The sequence below is a fragment of the Penicillium manginii genome (genome assembly GCF_028828005.1).
Source record: "Penicillium manginii strain IBT 31320 chromosome Unknown utg000001l:1.0-3466041.0:1.0-3467806.0, whole genome shotgun sequence".
NCBI lineage: Eukaryota > Fungi > Ascomycota > Eurotiomycetes > Eurotiales > Aspergillaceae > Penicillium > Penicillium manginii.
The window spans coordinates 1934992-1950403 of NW_026643102.1; the positions used below are offsets into that span (position 1 = coordinate 1934992).

A 15412-nucleotide genomic window follows, 5' to 3' on the forward strand; every position below is an offset into this window, starting at 1 on the left:
TTCATCAGTATTTTCGGATAATTTTTACAATTCCAAGGTTTGATGGCCAATCTTACTAGCCTGCATCGGAGGTACGGAGTTGTGAAGACAACTTGTAAGATACGACAGGAAGCAAGCCGTGTGGGGGGGTGAGAACAAAAAGATTCGCACGAATATCATTGGATGCGTTCACGTATTCTACGTCATTCTAATGGGACTCCACAATCCGAATCCTAGGTGAATGGGCCAGCGTAATCCGACCTATCTACAAAGATGCTGGAGTTGCGGAGTCGCGGAGTCGCGGAATGTCGGAGTCGCGGAGTTACAAAGGTCCCAATAGAACAGGTGCTGGAACCAGACGCTAACCCATTTTAGGCCATTTCAAATCCGGAGTTACGGAGTCATGGTGCAGTCCAAACTAAACGACAATGACTATAAATCCTCGTCCACCTACACCTTTTTACATCAATATTCAAACAGTTCCACAGCTTTCTCTACTCAAGAAAACAGCCACTACTCCAATACCTTCATAAATTAAAAATGTCTCCCGCTCGCAAGGCTCTTATCAGCATCACTTCGGCTCAGGCCACTCTCCTCCAAGGGGAAACGACCGGACTATTCATCAGTGAAGCCCTTCATCCATTCAACGTTCTCACTGCCGCCGGCTTCGAAGTCGATCTCGCCTCCGAGACAGGAAAATACACCCCTGACTGGCTGTCGCAACAGCCGGACTTTCTCAACGGCGATGATCTAAAGACCTGGAACGATCCTAACAGCGACTTCCGCCGAAAGCTGGACAACCTACACAAGGCCGCCGATTTGGACAAGTCTCAATATGGTCTGTTCTATGCCTCTGCTGGCCATGCCGCTCTGATCGACTACCCCACTGCATCCTCCTTGCAGAAAATTGCCGAGGAGGTCTGGGCAAACGGTGGTGTCGTTGCCTCAGTATGCCACGGCCCTGCCATCTTTGCCAACATTCTCGATAAGGCAACGGGGGAGCCTATTATCAAGGGCAGAAAGATAACTGGATTCACCTCTGAAGCTGAAGATACTATGGGAATCATGGCTGAACTTCGGAGCTGGAATACCGAGCTGGTCGAGGAACTTGCTAAGCGCCTTGGAGCTACTTGTGAGTCGTACTTGAATATGATAATTGTGCCAGTATTGAAAGCTAATTCAAATTACAGATGAACGCGCAGCTGGAATTTGGGATGACTTCTATGTCGTTGATGGCCGTTTAGTGACAGGCCAGAATCCCGCTAGCGCAACGTCAAGTGCTAAGGCGGCAGTTGCTGTTTTTGAGAGCTTGTGATTAAATATTTCAAACTTTCAAAAGTCTCCAATCTCCTGGGAATAGATGAATGGGTTGTGCCATAGGCTTTCCTCAAGTGTCAAAGTACTTTCGAGAGCCTGGAGGGTTTACTTGCCCGATCTCCAATCTAACATAGAATATATTCGAGAAATTTCTCAATCATACTTTTTCAACATGATCATTTTGACCAATGTATGAGAGATATCTCAGATGTACTTTCCTACATGTCTGACCAGTGTAGTAACTTGAAGCTTAATAATGTTGTTCGATACGCATATCCGCGCTACATAGCGCGCTGGTGGTTGTTATACGCGTTTTTAGTATTTAAACTTAATTTTTAGTTTATTGTTGGCTAATCCGTATTATATTCAAATTTCTTGCAAAGACATTCAATATTGTAGTAGCTGTATGTACTTAAATGTAGGATGGGTATACATGGTGGCAGAATTGACCAATTAGACTGTCTCTCCAGATTTCTGGCCTTAGGTCTTTCAAGTCAGCAAAGCGCAGCTCCCAGAGCGGTCAGCCATTCTGCCCACGTTATCGCAAGCTCTCCAACATCCTTGGGATCCACTCCGCAAGTGCCTCTATCTCTGCCTCGCTCCTTGACGCCTTTAGGTAAAGTCGGTGCATGATGGTGCATCCATACGAAGACACCAGACAAAACCCAGGTCCGCAACGGCGGGCCTATCCTCCCCGTGATGATCGCGACGGGCGCATGTACGACGACCGCTCAAGATCTCGCTCACCTGGCGGTACACTCTCCTCCCCGCATGAACATGACAAGAACGTCATGTGCTCTGAATCTCAAGGTCTTCTCCTGCACCTCATTCTGAACTTTGGCTGATATCACCCTTTTCGTTTCACGGTAAAGGCTATTCTGGCACCCCCCAACGGCACGACAATCGCCGGCGTGAATACTCGGACAATTGGGATGCGAGGGCTCCCCCTCATAACAGAGACCAGGATGATCACCGTCGTCGACCTTCACGATCGCCTCAACATAGAGGGCGGCAAAGCTATAGAGATCGCGATCGGGAGGGTTATCGCTCGCCTGGTTATAGTCAGAGTCGCAGCCGCAGCCGCAGTGCTCGTCGAGGCGGGTCGGGGTTTGGTCGCGAAAGCAAAGAAATCATGATGGATGGAATTCCACAAGATATGTCAGAGGATGATGTGAGTTGCACTCTGCTGGAAACTGCTGCTTTTTTGCTCACTCTTTCTTTCTCAATGTAGGTTTCAGCAGAACTCAAGCAAGCTTACCACATCACCGGCCTGGAAGAAATCCGCGTTATTCGTGACAGACAAACGAGTTAGTGGACCGAACTTCTACTATGACAAAACGAACGATTCGTATACTCATGGATATTATGTTGGCAGAAATATCACGAGGTCTTGGTTTCCTTCGTTTCCGGACTATCGACTATGCCCGGGACTTTTTAGAACGGAGCCATCCCTGCATCTATCTATACGGCCCAACTGCTGGAGAGAACGATCGCAGTACCAAGGTTCGCATAGCGTACAGCCGTGAACGGGAAGATCGAACCCGGTCGAAGGGTGAAGGGGATTGGACATGCCGAATGGTAGGAGTTCTGCCAAAACACTTTGGAATTTTAACCCCTGCTAATTATGAGCTTACAGTGTGCGGTTGTCAATTTCTCTACTCGTGCAAAGTGCTTTCGTTGCAATGCACCCCGTCCCGGTTGGTTTACCCTGTGTCCGTCCCATCAGTCTTGGATGCTAATAGACACCAGAGTTGGGTCCAGTCGGTCCTCCCGGGGTCCCTGCCCCGAAAGTAGTGAACAATGGCGATAACGATGCCGCTCCTGAAAACCAACCCTCCCAATTCATCCTCATTAGAGGATTAGAAGGGTCTGTCAACGAAGATCTCCTTGCAAAAGGTGTCGCCAAACTATACCGACCAGCGGGGGGCAATAGTGATAACGCCACTAATACCCAAAAGAAAGCTGGCAAGGTTGCTTCGACAACTGGAGATGCTAATCTTGGGGCCCGTGAGGGTTCTATCCGACGCGTATTGCTGGTCCGAGATCGCAGGACGAATGAGAGTTGGCGTTACGGGTTTGCTGAATTTGCCAATGTCATGGTATGTAGACCAGCACTTCCCACTCATCCAGCCCCACTGACAGTACTTTATACAGGATGCCCAAGCTGCTATTCAGCGGTTGAATTCTTTCGACAAGTTCACCATCTCATCCCGGCCAGTTCTTGTTAGCTACATACACGCGGGAGTTTTCGTACCAGTTATGGATCCCCATCCCAGTACAGAACATTTCACATTCAGTCCACTCGCCAACCCCTCGCTAAAGCTCATGTATTGGGACGATGAGGGGTACGTGACGGAGCTCATGTTGTCATCACCCGAAGACGACGTCGGCTATGACCAAACCAAGAGCGATAAGACTGTCGCAGGCCAAGACGAAGGCCAGTCTAAGGGACAAAAGGATATGGAGAAGGTTAAAAAGAGAAAGGCGGATGCACCAGCCAATGCAAATGCAAAGAAGCTTGCCATGCCCTCCCACTTGCAATTTTGGAGCAACCGACACGCCGAGCTCCACGGCATCCCAAAAGACAGTGACGGCAACATCATCGAGACCTCATCAGAACCTCGCGATCAGAATGCCCCGCCGACGCAGTCCTATGCGGATCTCAATCGCAACTGCTGCTATTTGTGCATGCGCCAATTTAAGAGCACCGCCAATGTCAATCGCCATGAACGCCTGAGTGCACTGCACCGGGAGAACCTGCGGAATGAACAAGCGAAGAGTCGTGGTATGGGGAAACTCATCAAACACGGCATTGTACCCCCGACGGCTGAATATCGCGATCGTGCCCGAGAACGTCGAAAGGCATTTGGCCGTGGCGGCAAGGCTGGTACTGGTGCTGGAGCTGCTCGACCGAAGCCGTCGGCTCCGCAGGAGGAAGATGAACCACCAGTGCAGACAACGTCCAAGGGTGCATCACTTCTTAGCAAGATGGGTTGGTCAGCTGGTTCTGGCCTAGGTGCACAGGGTACAGGCGTCACAGCCCCCATTGCCACCGAGGTTTACGCGCAAGGTGTCGGATTAGGAGCTCAGGGCAGCAAACTGGGCGATGCAAGCGAAGAAGCAGCACGCAATACCCGGGGTCGCTACGATGAATTCCTGAGAAAAAACCAAAGCAACTGCTCGCCAGCGGTACGATCAATTGAACCGCTGATAGCTAGAAGTCAACTGTACAATAAATTATACCACACACGCACAGTTAAAAAGAGAAGCAGAGAATTTTCTTCATGATATTTTAGCAATGAACACCAGCAGGCTATGCTCAGTATATCAAATCAGATGCATAATGTACAAGGTATCGTAAAAACAAGAGCAGAGTGTGATGTTATGTTAGTATGTATCCCGAAAATGCGGGCGCAGCAGAGACGAGCGGCACCACTGGCACGACCTTCTTAGTCCCTCTTTGCCTCCAGCATCTCACGCTTCTTCGCCTTCTCAAGCTCAAGCTGTTTCTCAAAGCGATCGCCAAAAACGCTCGCAACCCAATCCGTAACCTCCTTCTCGAGCTCCTCATCCGACTTGCCCTGGGCAGCGCCTTCTAATCCACCCCGCATGATGCGCCGCATATCCTCAATTCCATTGACATTAAGCATGCACATGATACCGCCAGTAGTCATCATTCCAAAGGACACAACATTGATTGTGGCAAGGGCGAGCGCTTCGGCTGAATCCGCCGCGCCGTTGAAATTGGGCTGGAAGTAGGTTGAGGACGTGTAGTAGGGCGGGATGGCGGCGATGCGCTTTTTGATGTGGGCCCTTCGGGTAATGAACACTGAGAAGGCGAAGAAGGCCATTCCTCCGGCGAGGAGTTTGAGGTTGGTCCTATCTTGTGGTCTGGGTGGTTGGACTAGTTGTGTTGATGGTTCGGAGGAGGAAGGACCTGATGTGGAAGGAGGAAGTTGGTCTTGTTTCGACAATGCATTTTCATTGGGACCTGGTGTGGTTGCGTCTGGCTTTGAGCCGGAGCCCCATCCTAGAAAGGAAAGCATTGCTTGGTGTGGGTATATAGATTTGTTGAGATTTGCAAAGACAGGTTCTCGGTCTGGTCGGTGGATATTCGAGTTGTGGCGAAGGAGGATGAAATGACACTTGAGGCGACAATTCTAAATTGTCATTGAGGGCTTGGTTTACTATGTAAGAAATCTGAATTGATGGACAAGCGCTGAAGTGCTGAAATGGTGAAGTGCTGAGAGGAGAGGGGAATGACAGCGCGTGCGGAGGCGGCGGAGCATCTTGGCCGATCTCCACGTGACACCGGCTTGGCCAGAACCAAATGGAAGAGCCCAACTGCTTTCTTCTATATTGATTATTCTCGATATTCTACTGATCCACTTTGTTATATCACGAGAGCTTCCGGGTATCGTTGGACCGCACTAAATGTTGTGTCTCGGCAAGTCCCCATGATCGCCTTGTCGGCTTAAAAAAAAACGCACATCCGTCTCACACCATCAGCTACGCTATGGTTTACCAGGGGAAGCCAAGTACTGGATGTCGGAATTGCCGGCAGCGTCGTATTAAGGTATCATTTCTGTGTATATATCGCCCCTGTCGGAATAGGTTCGTCGAACTGACACTCCAAGTGCGACGAAACACGACCCCACTGCAGAGCATGTATAAGAACAAAACGCACATGTCCAGGGTATCCAGATCCGTTTGATTTGGTACATAGAGATCAATCTTCTTCTTTTAGAAAGACGACAGAGTCATCAACAACAAGCGAGAGGTCCAAATATAGTAACAATGATGGAGACGACGGAGACACGCCAAGTCCCGCATCGTCTAATGCGTTGAGCACCAGTGATGGACACGCATCAAGTCGCCCAGAGCCAAAAGCGCTCTCTCTTTCCAGGTCTTCAAGCTCATCCTCCTCTTGGCCTCCGCCTCTAGGCCCTGCTGATCTCTATCAGACAATGGAAGATACAGTCGTTCCACTCTGGTTTAACGCATTTCTATATCTACCCCAGGACCCATCAGTTCGAAGTGGCTTTATGGAAGTTCTCCCAGGAATGTATTCCAGCGCTGAACGCGGCTCCCATCTTCATCTCAGCACTCTTGCGGTTGGATGTTTTACGCTTGCCGCTTGGACTGGTCAGGGTTCATTAGTTCAAGCATCAGAGCGATATTTCATCAGGGCCTTGCCAAAGATCCGAGAGGCCTTGCAACCAGGAGGCGGTTCCGATGTCAATACAACGCTGCTTTCAATCATTTTGCTTTCTATATATGAGGTATGGTATAATGTTTATGGCTTCTATAGAATTTTCTTGATATGAGAGGATGAAAGCTAAAAATAGCATAGGAGATGGTTGCTACAAAGGACTCTGAATCCCCCATGAGAGCTCACTTACGAGGAGCAATCGCACTCATCAATGAGAAAGATTCAAACCCCATGGAGCAGACGCCGTCACAACAGGTTTTCCATACAATCGAGGCTCAGATAGTATGCAATATTCCAGCCAGATATCTTGTGACTTTGCCGCTGACCTACCCCTCCCCAGATCAAGAACTCTCGATCCTTCACCAACCCTATGATCCCAACACCCATTGTGTGGCCTTTACCACATGCGCGGGGTCCATTACCCAAAGTAGTACTGTCATCAATCGCTGCAGAGATAGTACGACTACGACAAACCTGGGAACGCATGCTAACCGAACCCCAAGACGAAACGAAAATCAAATCTATACTCCGCAAATCCATCGAAATCGACATCAACCTCGTGTCATGGACACACTGGCTTCCAGAGCGATGGGTACCTACTGCAGCGACCATAATCCCGGAAGCCGTACGCAACGCCGGCATGTACCTTAATCGCTGCGACTGCTACGCCGATATGTGGATAGCAGTGACGTGGAACACATTCCGCGACTGTCGCATTCTGGTGCAGAGAATAATGCTCAAATGTCTTTCCATGGCCGGCTCACTTGATCCCGATGGAAGGAGGGCAATCGCCATCACGCAAACTATCCATAAGCTTGCGGACGATGTCTGCGCTTCTGTTCCATATTTTCTCGGATCCCAGATTGAATCTGTGCGGATGAAGCCTGGTTTGGTCACATACCCGTGGTCAGAGACAAGGCCCGTTACGCAAACTCATTTGATGTCCGCGCCTCTCATGGGGCCATGGCATCTCTTTCCGTTTCTGCGGAATCTTGGTGACTCGGAGTTGGGATTGCCTCCAACGCAATATCGGTGGATACGGGATCAGATTCATCGTTGTATGGTCATTTACTTCCAGAGGTAGGAGGTAATGGGTCAATTGTATAGTTACCGGTATGCATCCTATATAAACTCAAGTAGAACTTGAATTCGGTCAAAGCGAGCCCATTAATTTTAAGAATAAGAAATTTAATGTAATAAAAGCCTCATATATACGGTTTTACTTCTTTGTCGATCCATGGGCCATTGTTTGAAGCGACACTAAGTCATAGTACTCGTACCCTAGGGACTAGGCGGGCACACAAGCTGAAATTCTCTCCACCCGATCATTTATAATTCTAAAACTATGCTATTCGAAATATACTGAAAGTATTCATGGCTCTCTCACGCTAAGCATTAAATTAGGGTACCCTTGCTGACATTAATTTCAAGTTGTAGACTTGGCTTATGTGGTTGTGAAATCGAGTCCATTTCCCTTAGCGAACCCCTTGCACTGTCTGCACGGCTAGTCATCCGTGCCCAAAATAGCTACAGCTCACATATGTTATAGTAATCTACAACAATCAACGCGTAATTAATTGAACTGTCGGTTCATCGCGGGGTAAGACTCTGATGGAATGAAAGCAGACAGTCAGCATCAGCATCAACACCCGAATGATCCAATTATCCCAGGAAAAGGAAAGGACAGCAAGACTTGCGTATATTTCCGGCTCCTCCGATCCCAAACCGAACATATCGTTCTTGGGCTTTTTCTTCGGGCTCTTTACCCTGAGTTTCATTTTGCAGCGTCATCTCCCACGACTGGGTTATCGTGGTTCTACTAGTATCGAGTAGAAGGGAACAATCTTCATCGGTTTGTGACTTTCGTCTAGGCCAGGGCCATAGGTTCCGGAGACAGGACATGCTTTCTAAAGTGAACGAGATAGACATTGCCGCCGATCGATGGGAACTTAGATAAAGAGAGCTAAATCACAGGTCCGTGTGTACGAATGTATGGTCTCTGGAGTAGACAGCCGGGTAGAAGCCCACACTTATGAAGTCTCCTTTAACATCAAACGAATTCAGTTACGCAGATTGTAACTATGTGTAGTAGCACAAGTTGCAGATCGATTGAGGGAACTATACCACAGGGTTCTGATCTGATTAGCATACACCGGACCAGATGCTTCCTTGCACCGTATTGATCAATAGCTTTGGCTTGGAGCAGCTACTCTTGTGTGGTCTCTAAACAAGGCTATTCGAGAACATTTATCCAAGAAGGAAAATCTTGAATCCCAGTCTTCCAAGTCCTGCTGAATAACCTCGATTGAATGCCTCCTTGTACCAATGCCATTGTCCGTGTAACCCATACCATCCATAAAACAGGCGGAGCACTCACTACTCCATACTATGCGACCGATCAAATGATCAGATGGGAATCCAAGGTGGGATTTGAGCACGCTGTACGGAGTATGGGGTAGGTGCATTGCATAGCGATAGGCGTAAGCTTATTTAGGCTTGGGCATTTAAGCTATGGCATTTGAATCCCCGCATATGGAGATATGGACGAGGAGAAATAGCCGACTGGCGGCCCAGTATCCCGTAGTTTCTCGCGCCATACGCTCCCAGTGGTCCATCTTATCTCCCCCAGAAGCCAGGGCGTCACTATTAAAATTGGGGCTAATATGACCCGCCGGAAGTCCGCTTGTTTCATTTAAAAGGCGGGCTGTGGGCCGCAACGGTATGGAGGCCCGGTCCAGATGGTGCTGGGGCGCCGGTTCTTCTCCAGTCAATTCGATGAACCGTGCGTTTAGAGTGGGCTACGGAGTACGGTAGATGAGCTCTGTTGGAAAGGGCAATTCGAAATCCTGCAGTTGAATACATCATCGCATTCCTTTCTCATGAGGTTCTGTGGATCGTGCTCCGTATAGTTTCCCGAATGCTGATCAGTGTTTCACAATTATTCACAATCAAAGATGATGCCTCGGGGTTATCTCGGGTGCCTGGTCTGGAACGTTAAGAGCGAAGACCTCCAAGAGTTCCCAAGACCGAGTCCAAGTCTAAATGAGAGCAATAAGCTTTGGTTGTGATTTGGTTCGTGGCGAGAGGGGTGTCCGCGGAACATTGGGGGCTGGAACCGATGAAATGTCGGGTCTTGTCCGAAGATCATCAGGCTGAACTTGCATTCTTTGTTGGAGATGGCCACTCTATTTTACTCCGTACAGTTCGACAATTACGTCGATAAGTTTCAAATGTGGGGAAGTGGTCGCAGCTCGGCGTAAATCGTTTGACCTTGATCCCTCGAGTAGAACACAACATCTGGCTGTCACTTCTCACAATTCGAACCCCATAACGAGGCTTGGCGCGGCTGGTCCATGGAATTGCCCCGAGGCGACGTCGGAGATGCAGCGAATGAGAGGCGCGGTCCTGGGGGGCGCTATACCTGCACACTACGAGAGGGGATCTGATCCCGTCAGCCGTAGGAGCAGGAGCAGGGATGTAGGAAACAGGAATGCAAAGCCTTCAAGGTAGAAGAGAATGAAAGAATGAAATCGGGATAATGTGTAGAATAGGTAGAACAGAGCAGAGTAGGAATAGAGTAGAAGTAAAATAGAAGTAGGTAGAGTAGAGTAAATGAGGGAGGTCGTGGAATGGTCATCTGACCGTTCCTTCTTCGCAAGTTGCAAGGTTGAACTCCTCTCAAACCACACCAACTCAACTCAACCTTTTGGAAGTAGCTTGTCTCTTCTTTCACTCTTTTTCTTTCTTCCTCTACACTCTTTGGGCAACTTTGCAATTATCTTCGACGGGATTTACCCCTTTCTTATCCCTCGTTCCTATTCTTCTCCTCTCCCTCAGTATCCCGCTACCCTTCGCGCCAGGAGACCTGCAATGTCCCTGTCAATGCTGGCTTAATTCGCAACACCCCTCCCCTCATCCCCCTTTCTCCGGAACTCGTTGTGTTTGCACTGGACTCGATAAGATCCCTTGGAGTGAAGACCAGGTCCTAGAGGGATCGGTCCGCCTCCCCCCGCCTTGATCATGTTGCTCAAACCCGCGACGCCCCTCACGGTCCTACTTCTGGTCGCATTTGCGCTACTCCTACTGTCATGTCTATCCACCCCCATAATTAAGGGAATTCCTCTAGCGACCTTCACCGATGTCGATTACGGTGTCTTCGGCTACTGCCAGAGCGACAAATGCACCAATATCCATGTCGGATACACTAGCAGTGAGTCGCGCCCGTTTTGCTTGCTGCCTCTGCCTAGTACTTTTTTTCGCTAATTTTGAGCGTCCCTCCAGATGATATCAATAGCACCGGCGATGATTTCAATCTACCATCAAGCACCCGCAAATCTCTCTCCGCTATTCTCATCGTTCACCCTGTTGCTGCTTTCCTAACCCTCATTTGCCTCGGCCTGGCCGCTGCAGCTCACTTCCACGGCCCGTCTCATTCGCCACGCTTCCTACTCGCCTTGCTCATCCTTCTATTGCCGACCCTGCTCGTATCTCTTCTTGCATTCCTCGTCGACATCCTGCTCTTCGTACCGCATTTACAATGGGGTGGCTGGATCGTGCTGGCAGCGACAATCATCCTTGTTGCTTGCGGAGTGGTGACATGCGCCATGCGCCGGACTCTAGTGAGCCGTAAGGCGCGAAAAAACCGGATTGCCGAGAACGCTGAAATGAGTGGTGAAAATTATTACAATCGACAGAACGCTGCGGCCGCCGCACTGGCGGCTGCTCCTCCTCCCCTCCCGGAAACGACTGAGAATAAGGAAGCCATCATCTCCGGTTCACCCGCTTCCGAGTCTGGTCCTACTTTCGGGACCTTCCGCACGAATACTCGCGACAGCGATGATGATCGGACACCATTAAATTCCCGAACTCCAGTCAACGGAATGGCCGATGTTCCCAATCTGCCAGACAACCAATACCCGAGTCGCCATGGAACCCCGTATCATGCTCAGGATGAGGCGGGCATGCCTCCCCAAGGCCCCTATGGTGCCGGCCCCATGCGTAACCCATCTGATCCTCGATTGCGTAATCAGTACTCCGATGGTAGCATGGGCTCTCGCCGTGGCGGTGGTCCGCCTGGGGGCGTGCCTCGCGGAAGAGGATATCCCCCTCGAGGCGGTTACGGCCGGGGAGGACCCTATACAGGACCTCCTCGTGGTCCCCCGGGCGCCGCTCGAGGCGGTTATATGGGCTCTATGCCTCCGCGTGGCCGTGGTGGTATGATGCCTGCTCGTGGGGGCGCCCGCGGTGGTGGAGTTGGCTATATGACAGGCCCCAACCGCAGCTTTGATTCTTATGGCCGACCAATGCCCGCCGGTGATGAAATGTACGACGTCCAAGGACAGGCGCCCGTTGGACAGATGCGCCAACCATCTCCAGGACCCATTGGAATGGCGGTTTCGCCCGAGACTGTTGGTCAAGCAATTGAGATGCAGCCTCAGACTCGGAGGTATGATGCGCAGGATTCTCATTTCAGCAACGAAAATCCACATGCTCTGTCTGTTGACGGCCATCAAGCGCCACTCGAAAGCCCTACGAGTCAATACAGTCGAACTGAATCCTACATTCCCGCTCGTGCGGGCTGGGGTGCTCCCGATGTACGAGGACTTTCACCGCACCCTACCCCATCACCTGTTCATGCGAACGGTAACCAAGGTACCGCCTACTACGAAGACGTTGATCCCCAGTTTGCGCGTCGCCCTTCACCTCGACCGACTCCTCAGCAAAACCTCCCCTCAGCTTTGACCCCTGGAGGTGGTGGAGGTGCCCACTGTATGTCTCCTGCAAATTACATCCGAAATATGATCCGTGCTGACTCATCTCTAGTTTGATGACTTTTTTGTGTGATTACATGCATATTGTGACATGATTTCACCGACCCTTTCCTTGCGATACCCTAATTTCTTACCTCAATCTCCTTTGGACGACATGTGAATTTTTCTCTCCCAACACCATGGCAATGCAGGTCATTATGTGGAGTGGAGTTTTGGTGTCTTTTTTCTCATTGGGGAGTTTTCTTATTCTCTTTTCTTCACTTTTTCTTGGCAGAAATTGCGCTTTTTGCTTGGTCTTGCGCATCCACCGTATGAACTCGGGTGGCAAGAAAGCAGGGGCTGGTTCTTTCTGCTGTTCATCTGAAGTGTATAGCAGTTGGTCGATGCGATGTACAGGAATGTTATTCCGTGGCCCTTTTCCTTCTTCTCTTCTGGAACAAAAGCACTACGAGCGCTGCCGTTCGTTAACTCTTTTCTATTCTGATCTTGATCGATATTCGCCTGAGTGGCCTGTTTACTAGGCACTTGAACTTGAATACATATACATTTCCATTCACTTATTCCAATTCTACTCCGGGGGTATTTATCTACTCTTATTTTTTGTTTTCTATCCATTCATTCAGGTTCCTTTCCAAGGTTTCCCCGGGTTCAAGTTCCAGTTTATATCCGCACGTGATATGACGTCGGGCATCCCCAAAATGACGGACGGGCCTCCCTTTTTTTGTTCAAAGCTTGATTTTTGACAAGCCGCACTAATTCCACTTGGCAGCTGGGCAGTCGTGCATTTCCCCACTCATTTCGGGGATTTCTCTTCTCTAGATACAATGCCTCCATCTTGAGAGCCTCCCCATGCCCCTGCCAAGCTCCTAGGTTCCACCTTTCGTCAGGGACAATGAACGACCCCGGCCTCGATGATGCTATCGCCGATCAGGCTGATATGCTGGACAAGTCTTCAAATGGGCAAGCAGATAAGAGTATCACTTCCAACGAGAAACAGGGTGGTGCAGATGCAGAAGTCCATCATGCAGCGCGGTGGTGGTTGGCCAGTACTGCATATCCGTTGGCAGCAGTAAGCAGATGGCAGTCAATCTCGGTTTGCTTCTTGGCCATATTAACACTCTACAGGGCACATTTGGGCCCATGGCCAGTGCTTTCAGCGTGTGCTCTCTGTCACAGCCATGGCGAATGGAACTTGGGGGTAAGGAGATTGCCGATCCGAAATGGTATGCTCACATCGCCCTGCTTGTTTTGTGTCTAAGGCTAACATATATCAGGGTCACCGCAATCAATGCAATTTCCTTGGCCTTTGCTCTCATAGCCAACCTGTTTCTGTCTTTAAATATGGCCCGCAAGATTCGCTTCGAGGTTGCCCAGCCGATCATAATCATTGGTTGGTACATTTCATCAGCACTCCTCATCGGCATTCTCATTCCTGTCGGGGTGTTGATGTACAATTCGGAGAACAACGGACGCATCTATGCACAGAGCTACTTCTATGGAGCCTTCGCCGCTGGTTTATACTTCATCATCTCGTCCCTCCTCAGTGTGACGGCATATGGGGCTTATAAAGGCCACTTTGAACGAGAATTCAAATTGACCAACAGCCAGCGGACACTCATGCTACAAACAATCATATTCTGCATGTATCTGCTTCTAGGTGCCGAGGTCTACGCTACTGTAGAAGGATGGAGATTCTTAGATGCCGTCTATTTTGCCGACTATACCCTGCTCACCATTGGTGTCGGGAATTATGCCCCCGCGACGCATGTTGGTCGTGGTCTCCTCTTCCCATACGCAATCGGTGGAGTTCTCATCCTGGGTCTGATCGTCTCGTCCATCCGGACTCTGATGCTCGAGCGTGGCCGACAAAAAATCGCCGACCTTCTCATGGAGCATACACGCCGACTTTTCGTCAAGCAAGCTGCTTCCAGTCGCAATCGTTTGCAGGGTTTCCTTCCAGATCTATCTGCCGCGAATGACGAAAACACCGATATCAGCGAGCGTGAACGACAGAAACTAGAGTTCATCACTATGCGTCGCATACGCCAGGTATCCACCGTCCAGTATAAGTGGGTATCCCTTCTCATCTCGATGGTGGTGTGGATGGCGCTCTGGTTAATAGGCGCCGTTGTTTTCTGGCGCTCCGAAGACAAGCGTGACTGGACGTATTTCCAGTCGCTCTACTTCGCCTACACAACCCTCTTAACAATCGGATACGGCGATATCTACCCAATCAGCAGTCTAGGCAAAGCATTCTTCGTCTTCTGGTCCCTCCTCGCCGTACCGACAATAACCATCCTCATATCCAACATCGGCGACACACTCATCTGCTCCATCCGCGATCTAACCATCTTCCTCGGCGAAATAACCATCTTACCCGGCGACGCGCCCTTCCTCGAGCGCATCCGTGACGTACTACACGTCTCATGGCGCGAGCGGCGAGAGAGATGGTTACAAGAAATCACCGGCGAGCACGACAACGCACAGGAGATTTTCAGCGAATCGGCAACGCCGAACGGAGAAAGGGAAAGAAACCCCATGCCAACGCCACCACATTGCGCCAAACGAGCCGCCCTCGAAGCAGAAGAGCATAAAAGGGAAGAATTCGCCCGAGCGCGCGGCGATGTCGCGGCCGAAAACGTGCACCACTATCATTACCTCCTCTTTCGAGAAATCCGCACCATGCTGGAATATGCGCGCAGCAATGTGAACAAGGAGTTCGATTATATTGAGTGGGAGTATTATCTTTCTCTTATTTCGGGGGAGAGACATAAGCCCGCTGCTGTTAGCCCGGATGCGCTGAGCGAGAGGCAGAGGGATGAAGACCCGGCGCAGAAGACTCAGGGGTGGAGCTGGATTGATAACAAAAATCCGTTGGTTGGGGAGAAGAGTGAGGTTCAGTGGTTACTGAATGCGTTGACGGATGCTTTGGAGCGAGAGTTAAAAACTGCTAGTCGGGCCTTTCATTCACCGAATGAAAGTGAGGTTGAAGTGAAGATGATTGATTCTCCTACTGGCAGTTCCTAGGACAGTGTGCATTAATTAGGAATTAGGAACTTGGCGTCATCTTTGACCAATGCAAGGTCATTTATTTCCTTCAAACGATACTACTTTTCTTCCCAGTGGCGATACC

General features: G+C 49.9%; 6 protein-coding genes across 6 annotated transcripts; 5 read left to right on the forward strand and 1 right to left on the reverse strand.

Moving 5' to 3' along the window:
- Positions 1-519: 519 nt before the first annotated feature.
- N7533_000693 (glyoxalase 3) lies at positions 520-1294 on the forward strand (the record flags this gene model as incomplete). Its single annotated transcript, XM_057097343.1, has 2 exons — positions 520-1111; positions 1170-1294. The coding sequence occupies 2 exons, from the start codon at positions 520-522 to the stop codon at positions 1292-1294; spliced, it is 717 nt and encodes a 238-aa protein (XP_056965836.1).
- A 634-nt stretch (positions 1295-1928) lies between these two features.
- Positions 1929-4532, forward strand: N7533_000694 (putative G-patch domain protein; the record flags this gene model as incomplete). The annotated part of the gene is made up of 8 exons (XM_057097344.1): positions 1929-2106; positions 2169-2467; positions 2528-2603; positions 2672-2874; positions 2933-2993; positions 3046-3395; positions 3451-4485; positions 4515-4532. 8 exons carry the CDS (start codon positions 1929-1931, stop codon positions 4530-4532), a joined length of 2220 nt encoding a protein of 739 aa, XP_056965837.1.
- Positions 4533-4745: 213 nt separating this feature from the next.
- Positions 4746-5342, reverse strand: N7533_000695 (uncharacterized protein; the record flags this gene model as incomplete). Its single annotated transcript, XM_057097345.1, has 1 exon — positions 4746-5342. One exon carries the CDS (start codon positions 5340-5342, stop codon positions 4746-4748), a length of 597 nt encoding a protein of 198 aa, XP_056965838.1.
- A 921-nt stretch (positions 5343-6263) lies between these two features.
- N7533_000696 (uncharacterized protein) lies at positions 6264-7592 on the forward strand (the record flags this gene model as incomplete). The annotated part of the gene is made up of 3 exons (XM_057097346.1): positions 6264-6578; positions 6650-6790; positions 6849-7592. 3 exons carry the CDS (start codon positions 6264-6266, stop codon positions 7590-7592), a joined length of 1200 nt encoding a protein of 399 aa, XP_056965839.1.
- A 2936-nt stretch (positions 7593-10528) lies between these two features.
- N7533_000697 (putative pH signal transduction protein PalI) lies at positions 10529-12336 on the forward strand (the record flags this gene model as incomplete). Its single annotated transcript, XM_057097347.1, has 3 exons — positions 10529-10718; positions 10790-12277; positions 12332-12336. 3 exons carry the CDS (start codon positions 10529-10531, stop codon positions 12334-12336), a joined length of 1683 nt encoding a protein of 560 aa, XP_056965840.1.
- An 835-nt stretch (positions 12337-13171) lies between these two features.
- N7533_000698 (potassium channel family protein) lies at positions 13172-15306 on the forward strand (the record flags this gene model as incomplete). The annotated part of the gene is made up of 2 exons (XM_057097348.1): positions 13172-13348; positions 13405-15306. 2 exons carry the CDS (start codon positions 13172-13174, stop codon positions 15304-15306), a joined length of 2079 nt encoding a protein of 692 aa, XP_056965841.1.
- Between the last annotated feature and the right edge of the window lie 106 nt (positions 15307-15412).